This window comes from Verticillium dahliae, genomic scaffold (genome assembly GCF_000150675.1).
Source record: "Verticillium dahliae VdLs.17 supercont1.8 genomic scaffold, whole genome shotgun sequence".
In the NCBI taxonomy this organism is placed as follows: Eukaryota; Fungi; Ascomycota; class Sordariomycetes; order Glomerellales; family Plectosphaerellaceae; genus Verticillium; species Verticillium dahliae.
This window is the reverse complement of record NW_009276927.1, coordinates 21,998-30,615: the sequence shown is the minus strand read 5'-3', so window position 1 is coordinate 30,615 and position 8,618 is coordinate 21,998. Positions and strand designations below refer to the sequence as shown.

At 56.2% G+C, this 8,618-nt stretch overlaps 4 protein-coding genes across 4 annotated transcripts; 2 read left to right on the top strand and 2 right to left on the bottom strand.

Moving 5' to 3' along the window:
* Positions 1–45: 45 nt before the first annotated feature.
* On the bottom strand, positions 46–1,625 carry VDAG_04567 (TPR Domain containing protein; the record flags this gene model as incomplete). The annotated part of the gene is made up of 2 exons (XM_009654171.1): positions 46–808; positions 874–1,625. 2 exons carry the CDS (start codon positions 1,623–1,625, stop codon positions 46–48), a joined length of 1,515 nt encoding a protein of 504 aa, XP_009652466.1.
* A 699-nt stretch (positions 1,626–2,324) lies between these two features.
* VDAG_04566 (uncharacterized protein) lies at positions 2,325–2,981 on the bottom strand (the record flags this gene model as incomplete). Its single annotated transcript, XM_009654170.1, has 4 exons — positions 2,325–2,572; positions 2,638–2,764; positions 2,868–2,928; positions 2,958–2,981. The coding sequence occupies 4 exons, from the start codon at positions 2,979–2,981 to the stop codon at positions 2,452–2,454; spliced, it is 333 nt and encodes a 110-aa protein (XP_009652465.1). The 3' UTR covers positions 2,325–2,451.
* Positions 2,982–4,839: 1,858 nt separating this feature from the next.
* Positions 4,840–6,426, top strand: VDAG_04565 (uncharacterized protein; the record flags this gene model as incomplete). Its single annotated transcript, XM_009654169.1, has 2 exons — positions 4,840–6,142; positions 6,311–6,426. The coding sequence occupies 2 exons, from the start codon at positions 4,840–4,842 to the stop codon at positions 6,424–6,426; spliced, it is 1,419 nt and encodes a 472-aa protein (XP_009652464.1).
* Positions 6,427–7,040: 614 nt separating this feature from the next.
* VDAG_04564 (uncharacterized protein) lies at positions 7,041–7,967 on the top strand (the record flags this gene model as incomplete). Its single annotated transcript, XM_009654168.1, has 2 exons — positions 7,041–7,115; positions 7,179–7,967. The coding sequence occupies 2 exons, from the start codon at positions 7,041–7,043 to the stop codon at positions 7,965–7,967; spliced, it is 864 nt and encodes a 287-aa protein (XP_009652463.1).
* Positions 7,968–8,618: the final 651 nt, after the last annotated feature.

The following is an 8,618-nucleotide window of genomic DNA, read 5'->3' as shown; positions in this document are numbered from 1 at the left end:
GCAGGCAAGCTACCTAGGTAGGGTTCAACCTTAGAGCGGTCCCGCTTACCAAAGGACGCAATCAGTCCAGCCACAGCGATGGGATACGCGGGTTGACTGGTGACAGAGCTTCTCGAATGCAGTGCCTGCGACGGACAAGTCATCGGCGTCGGTTGACTTCAAGAGTTCATCACCAGCACCTTGCAGAAGCGAGGCCGACTGGGTGTCGGATTTTTCGTTCCAGTACTTTATCGCCTTGGCCAACTCGGTAGTCGCACAACCAGCCCGGCGTTGGTTTCGGTATAGGGCCACGGCCAGGGCGACAAGGCCGGCAGAAAAACGGACATCTCCTTGCTTCTGCCCTTCCAATTGTGTAAAGAGAGCTTCAAGAAGGGACACAGCGGCTTCGTAATTTTTGGCGAGGACGTGCAGCTGGATTGCCGTCAGCAAGACGCCAACATCGGCGGGGTGTCGCTCTGCCGCAGGCAAGACATCACGCAGCGACACTTGGCTGCTGTGCTCTAATGAACGAGCAGCCACGTTGATGACCGACAGAACATTTGCATCGGAGCTGGCTGTCGACGATGGCGAAGATGCGCTAATCAAGTGTTTCGTTTGACGAGCAACACCCGAGAACTTCTGTGCACGTAGGGCAAGTGCCAGTTTGTTCCGTCGTAGCCGACTATCCTGATAGTGAAAGAGTTTGGCGTCATTTGACACGGCTGGATTTGCCTCGAGAGTACGCTGGACTGCGAACGGGTTGCTTGCGGTGTTATCCAGCGTGGAAGCGTTGTTCGTCGCTACGAGCCGTGCTTCAGCGTCGCTGATCCTGCGCAAGCGAGTTAGTCTGGTTATTTCTGAGGTAGGAGGAACGACAGAAACTAAAGAACGTACTCGGAAGCTTCCAGCTGGCGGTGTAGCTTGAGAGCCTCGGTAGTGTTGCCCAATCTCGAATACACATATGCCTGTTGAATTAGGATCGGTGCCATCTCTGCTCGCTTTTCCTCATCGGAGAGGTCATCAGACTCATCACAGAGACGACTGGCGCGCTGTAGGAGACTCGAGGCCTTCGAAAGCTCTCCGCGGGCGATGCAGCCGCAGGCCAGGTTGTAGGCGAGCTCAAAGGTGTCCAAGGCTGGAGCGACGGGAGGTTGTACGAAGCCGCTGGTCAGCGCAGCCTGCGACTGCCAGTCCCTCTGAGCAGCTGTAGCCAGGACGTTGATGCTCAGGTCGCTCTCCTCCTCTGCAGCAGCGGCCTTGTCAGATGCTAGCTCATCGTACAGTTGCCTCGCGTCTTGGAATCGTTCAGCACGATAGGCGACTTGCGCAGCAACGTGGCTGAAGCTACGTCCAGTGGTGGATGCCGCAAGCGAAGCAGCATCGTCCAACTTTCCCGTCTTGTAGAGAGCATAGGCCTTTTCTAGCCGGCAATCGGCCTCGAGCGTGGCGCCGCCGTCGGCAAGGGCACGCAGGGCATCCTCAAACCGGTCGAGCTTCAGAAGGGCGACGACCCTGGTGCGCTGTGCGCCAGTGTCGAGCTTGGAGATTTTCAGAGCAGCATTGGCGGCGCGAAGAACTTCCTCGTGGTCGTCAATGGAAGAGGCACGCAGCAGCGATGTGAGGTTTGCGGCAGAGTCGGGAGCCATCGCGTCGAGTGCTGTTGCTCCCAGCAAAGTGAGGGGTCGTTTGTCCGAGATGAACTCCCAAGGGGGGTAGCGTCAGTTGACGGATGAACGAGCAATTGGTGTTGACAATCCAACACCTCAATGTCCCCGGCTAGTTCTTGGTGACCGGTTAGGATCAGGCGGCATAAAAGCGGCGTGGTGAGGTGGTGGGCTGTGGTGTCTTCTCGACTTACTTGGCTTGGGTCAATTACGTGAGGCGAAGGATGGTCCAGTCCAATACAGGCCATACGACGTCGAAGACGAATTTCAGGTCTCGTGTGGTGGCTTGCACCGATCTATGGTGGGGCAGATGAGTCTCTCTGAGCTTGACGATCTTGCCAGTTGGCAAGGCTTCATGCCAGCTGCCACATTTCTTAGGCAGACACAGGAGCAAGAAACGCAGTGAGCGCGGCCAGGGTCCATCTACCTCGTTACGTTGCTTCACGTATAGCACGCACGGGAATGGACGACGCACAAGATCGATGGATGGGCTCATGTACAATTCAATCGACAACGCAGCTGGGGGAAGTTGGTCGATATGGTCTCAAGCAAGGTAACGTGCCTGGCACGTTCATACTTTGGGACTACCTCTCGTGCCCCGAACCCCCCCACTACCTATCCAAACAGTCCCCAGAACTTCTTTTCTTTGCCATCTGAGCTTCGTTTGTAAGGACGCAGAGGGAACGTTGGTTCCTGATCTGACGCTTGACGGTTTTGATCGCGGCTCGTTGTTGATCTGACCTCGCCGAGCTTGGTACTCGCCGACGCCATGGTAGATGAAGAATTGCGCTTCTTCGTCTTCGCGTGGTTATGGGTGCGGGCACTGGGCGATCGCACCTGCCCGTGACTGGAACTGGTTCTGCTCGAATGATGTGAGGATGTCCCAGACAGGTTTGATGCTACTCGCCGCCTGGGGCGAGCCGACGGCGCTAGTCGAATCGACATCTCATTAATAGCCCTGACTGTGTCGATGCAAGACGCGGTTGACAGTGACCTCAAGGATGTATAATCCAGGTTCGGGTGGCCGTTGCGGCTCGCGGTCACTGCAGGCACTCGAAGCAGACGCGCCATGGCGTTGGTCAGGCGCTTGATGGCCCTTCTTACCGAGGAGCGTGCAACGGCTGAGTATGGACGACATGTTGGTTAGCACAGGACTCACCGGAATGATCGCGATGGAGACGTCTGGGGTTCGGCGTTGGCTAAGAGTGTATCGACTGAACTTACCATCGCCCTTGTCTAATTGTCCGCCGAGGAGCGACAGTTGGGAGGTGTAGGCTTGGCGCACCTGGGTTCGATCTGCACGGATGGCTTTACGGAGGCGCGCAGCTTGCGCTGCATCTTTATCGGACGAATGGTCGCGTGGGTTGATCCGCTTGAGGAGCAGAAGACATTGAGAATACGTCTCTAATAAGGAATCCACGGTGGACCCGAATCGACCCATGAGGAAGGAAATGGGCAGGGGACGGGCGGGCTGATCAAGAGCAAGGATGGTGTCTCGGAGGATAGCAGACAGATACGGGACGAGGTGCGGTTATCGGACACCGTGAATCGCAAACCTCGTCCTAGACGAAACAAGGCGGGCGCAGAGACAGGGAGAGGAGGCGTGCCCACGCCCGCAGCCTCGGCCCTGGGCTGGCTGACCAGTTTTGAGCGGTTGGTACAGAGTGGCTGCTGGAGCGCGGTAAACCCCAAACCGGCCCCTCCCCCTCCCCTTCGCCCCCTGCGTTTCCGTTCCCCCCACGGCATCGGCAAGGTGTTGGGGCACATGGACTGACACCTAGATGATTGCGAGCTGATAAGTCAACAGACCGAGCAGGAGGTACCTGGCTGGGCGACCTGGGGATGTCGCGTCGGGTCTGGCGGCCACTGTACCCGGAGAGTCGGCCACACTTCAGGCAAGTACCTAAGGTACCAAGGGACCTACCTGAATTAGGTACTTTCAGGCGGGTAGTAAGTACCCTAGGTAGATGGGTAAGGTAGGGAATGCAGTGAGTGAGTGGAATGTCCAAGTCGGTGAGTGATGAATATCAAAGGGCTCAGCAGAGTTCCCTGCTCCGCCCACCTCTCTTATCCCTACCATGCATGGCATGCCTATTGAGGGCTTTGAAGTGATTCGCAAGGTCCCTAATGGTGATCATGAGGTACCTTAGGTACCGCAGGTCTCCGCCCCTGGTGTCGCTGTGTCAGACCGACTGTGTGCGACCTGTTAGACTGGTACAGTCGCTGTGGGTGTGGCTCGAGATGCGGGCGTTATGGACTGAGTCGCGGGACCATGCAGGAATCATCGGTATTGCGCGACATGGCACCTTGATGATGGAGCCCCTCCACTGTGGTCCAACGTTTAAGGACCCTAGGACCCCTGATCATTCGGGGCCGCCCTATTGGTCTGCCCAGCATCTCCCACCCTCGAGGTGCCGTATGATACGAAAAGACGAGGCCGGTACTGACTGAGAAAGGTACACAATGTGCTGAGAGGAGGAGGTGCGGTTTAGGTCGGGAGGTGTTGACAGTAGCGCCCGTTCGGGCCGTTAGCCAGTGACTGCCCACGCTGCCACGTTCCGCGCGCCCGCACACCCACGTCTTGTCCACATCTTTGCCCACGCTGTCTCCCGCGCCCTCTCCCGCGCACTTGTCCAGTACTTGACTAACACTGACGGCATCCCCGTCTTTCCCGACCTGGACTTGGAAGGCTTTTCTCGCCCCCTTGTGCGTCCTCGCCATCCCTCGCTTTGACTCGCCTACCGTACCGTCAACTCGGCTCAAGGGGCCGCTCACAGACTGCCTTGGACTGGAGACTGCAGATTGCAGACTACGGGCCGATCGCTCATCTCCCGGCTGCATCGCGTGCTTTTTCCCTCGCTCTTTGCCCTCTCACTCTCTTTCGCTCACGTAGTCACTCACACGCGCCCGCTCTCTATCACTATCTCGCCATCCCGCCTTTTCCAACATCTCTCATCTCCTCCGCAGCCTAGCCAACGGTGCTGGCTGGGAAAAAAAAAAACGCACAACGCTCTCTGAAACTGAAGAGGGGGGATATTCGCCTGTTCGTGCTGCTGACACTGAATTCTGGGCCAGAAAAGGGCAGACTCTGGACACACACTCTCTCTCATGGACCTCAAGCTCTCCCATCGCGTCTACTCATCCTCATTGCCCTGCCCTTTGATTCTTCGCCGCTTTCTGGAGAAACCCCACTACCATGGACCAGCCACCGTCGCCGCCGCCTCTGGACCGCTCGGCGCTGCCTGAGGGCCAGTGTCGATACATACTTCTCGTGCCCGGCATCAAGGGTCAACGCTGCGCCTGCGCTCACTTTTCGCATAACCAGTCCACACCCGGCGCCACATGTGACTGTGGCCATATGGCTTGCTACCACGTCAAAACAGCCGAGCAGCCGGCGGAGAAACGTGAGCTTGATCTGCTCAAACAACGCCTCGAGGTCGTGGAGCGCCAGCTAGACCGTGAGCAACAGGGCGCGTTTGGTAGTCTCGTCAGCAGGCTGGGCGAGTTGGAGGACCGTCTTGATAAGACGCATGACGAGGCCACCCAGGAGATTAGGACATCATACCGAAACATCAACCGCGTTTGGCAGTCGGTGGAGCTCCTTGAACAACGCTGTCTGCAGCTTCACGAGGCCATGCGTACTGAATCAACACGAGTGACCAAGATCGACCATCAGATGAGATCCGTCGCTGATCGCCAACTGGAGCTGGCGGATGCTGATCTCAGCCTGGAGGAGAGGCTCGACAGTCTAGAGACACATCACGTTCCGGTTTCGCCGACGAGTCGAGCCTCCACGCCTCAGCTTTCCCATGCTGCCCAGAGCTCCGTGCCTGCAGAAGCTAAGAAGCCGACCCCTCCACCCATTTCCGTTGATCGAACCCCTGCCGCCAAAGGGACCTCCGGACCCTGGACAGTTCACATCTCTCTATTGCCTTCATCCTCACAACCATTCCCTTTCGAAAGAGACACAAATGCTTACAAGCGATGCTTGTCACGCGGGCTGCACCGCACCGTCGTTGTGGCTGATGCGGACAGTCATTCCTTTTGCGCTGCCGTCTCCACCGCTTTCGACGCTGTCCTCAAGGGCCGCCCATGGATGCCGCTGAAGGCCAAGCTATGCGACGCAACACAACTGAGAGGGTTACCCATGCTACGCCCGTTGGGCAAGAAGTTGGCCGATGCGCAGTATGATCTCGATTTCTTGCGGGAACACTGTGCAGTGAGCGATAGTAGTGGCAACGTCGAGTCGCTGTACATCGCGATGCGCCACGACACTCTCTCCTGGCACTTTCTACGCAGGTCGCCCAGATTTCTCGACGGCCTTGAGACTTGCTGGTCATTCGACCCATACCTAGACCCAGATGACGCACAAGAAGACGATGACTTGACTTGCGACAGCCGTCCATCGGCGGGGCACATTATGCCACAATTATCATCCTTGAAGCGACGGGCGTCGGATGCGACGCAAACCTCCGTCTTCGGGTCTGCCTCTGTGGGAGGTGAGGGCGAAAACGCGCGGAAGAAGATGACGATTGTCTCCTTATCCACAATCATAGACCTTCCGAGGCGTGTCGAGAAGGTGTAGCATAACGCAAAGACGTTAAGGCCACTCCGTTGGACTAAGCTCCAAATGTTGCGATATGATCATATAGAGTATAGAATTATAGACAAAGAATTTGCCACGCAACCCTGCAATGTTGGTGCCGAGTTCATCAACAACGATGCGCCGCAAGCGGGAACCTGGCAAAGCACATGCAGATTGAGATATACCTGTGATGAATGATGTTTGTGGATGCAACAAGCGCGAGATGCTTATGCCTGCATGCTCTCGAGGACAGGACAACATAGGTCCCGACTTTTTTATCATTTTCAGATACAGTGAGTGCTGCCCGCCTGCTTCTCCAACCAGCTAGCTACCTGGTTGTTGGTCAATTAGCTCCGGTAATAAGTGGAGCAACCCGTCTTCGCGAGGAGACATGAACAAGACAACGAACGGTCCATGCGGCGCGCTCACATCTTACTTACCCCATCGAATTGGCGAGGCTTGAGACCTCTAGAACGTGTGGCTGCTCCTTCTCCCACGTCAGTGACCGATAGGTTCAGATCTCAGACTTCATCCATGAGCGTTGTCGATTATCCTCTCTTCCTCTTTCAGAAACCAGGTGCCAGACGTAACGCTTCAACTATTCCCTTCTGCGACTGAAACCGCGCAGCGGTCTTGCCGGCCATACATCCCCTTAGCAAAGGAAGCCAGCCCGTTGCGACTCGACACATTCCTTGACATTTCTAGCAGACCGGCCAATCGCACGCAGGTGGCATTTCCCAAATCACCCGACCCCAAGGACAGCACCACTTCTCGACCATCTTGGACTGCATTTGCGGCAAGCGCTTCTCACCATGGACTTCGACATGGTGATGGAGGACGTGGCGGAGAGCCCGACGCGAACTGAAGCTGCGACTGATGATCAGATGGTATTTCCGGCACCTACAGCTAGCCCCTCTTGAAGCGTATGCTAACCCACATCCTCCACCAAGGTCGCGCCAGCGTGGGATGCCGCGCATGATGAGCCCTTTGCCGACAGCGAAAGCACAACCATTGTGCCCAACAAGGTTCACATTCGAGGACTTGACACGTTGTCGACCGAAGATGTCAAAGCTTTTGTCGAAGACCACTTTGGACGGGTAAACAAGGTTGAATGGATCGATGACGAGTCCGCCAACTTGGTGTTCCAGTCCGAGGATGCGGCCCAAGATGCGTTGCGGGCTCTGAGCGCGCAATCAGAAGCAGCTGCCCAAGCCTCTGCTGGGGAAACTGTCCCGGCGAAGGACATACCTTCCAAACCCGAAGTCAACTTGCAGATCCGAATTGCACTGCAAAGTGATAAGAAGGCGCCGGGGGCGGCTACTCGGAGTCGTTATTACTTATTCCACCCTGATCAGGACCCCGAGGAAAGGAGACGACGCGAAGGCAGACGGCGATATCGTGAGCGTGATGATAATGGCTACCGTGGCCGTGACAGTTACGCTCGGGGTCGTAGAGATAGCGACGAGATTGAGGCATTCGACGCGAGCCTCTACGACGATGATGAAGCAACATTGGCGAGTCGCGCCGCCAAATCACGCACTCAGCAACGGAGGTCGCGCTCGCGAGGCTCAGCATCAGGGTTGAGTGGCTCAAGACGGACCAATGCCAAAAAGGAGCTCTTCCCTAACAGGTCATCTTTGGGTAATAAGGGATCAACGCGGAATCGGTCAGCTTCTCCGTTACGCGATCTACTTGACAGTCGCCCCGTGTATTGCATGATGCCGATTCGGGTACCTTGAGCAACAGAGCAACGGCTTCGGGCATTCGGCACAAATTGGCGGAGGAGAGGGCTGCGAAAGAGCTCTTCCCATCTAGGATACAAACGGTTGGAGAAGGACACATGGATCGGGTTGGCATGACGGAGAGGACGAGTCGGCTTTCGTTTGATGATGACGCCTCGAAAGCTCCTGACCTATTGTCAATTAAAGGAGCTGCAGAGCGGAAAGGACGAGATGCCGGGTTTGCGATCAAGGGTGCAGCGGGAGCAAGCGTTAAAGAACTTTTCCCTGATAGGTTTGGCACTAATGAAGGCAAGGAACTCTTTGTAAATAGACCTGGAGGACGTGGTCGCCAGCGACAGAAAGCTGAAGACCTCTTTCTCTAGTTGGTAGGGGGGCTGGCGCTACGGCATTGGACACTGAGACGTCACTTATGGAAAGTTGCTGGCGAAAGAGCAAGCATTGAACTTGGATAGGTAGGCACTACAGGGTCAAGACACATCTGGACAGACCTTGCGTAATTTCAGGCGTTGTCACTGACACGGCCCTGGCGCTACTCGTCCCTTCTGTCCACTCTATACTCCTCTTTGCTGATGAGAAGAATAGCCGATAATCGACAAGGAAGTCCAGGATCAAGTATATCGCTCGACCTCTTTCCTGCTATTGTTGCTG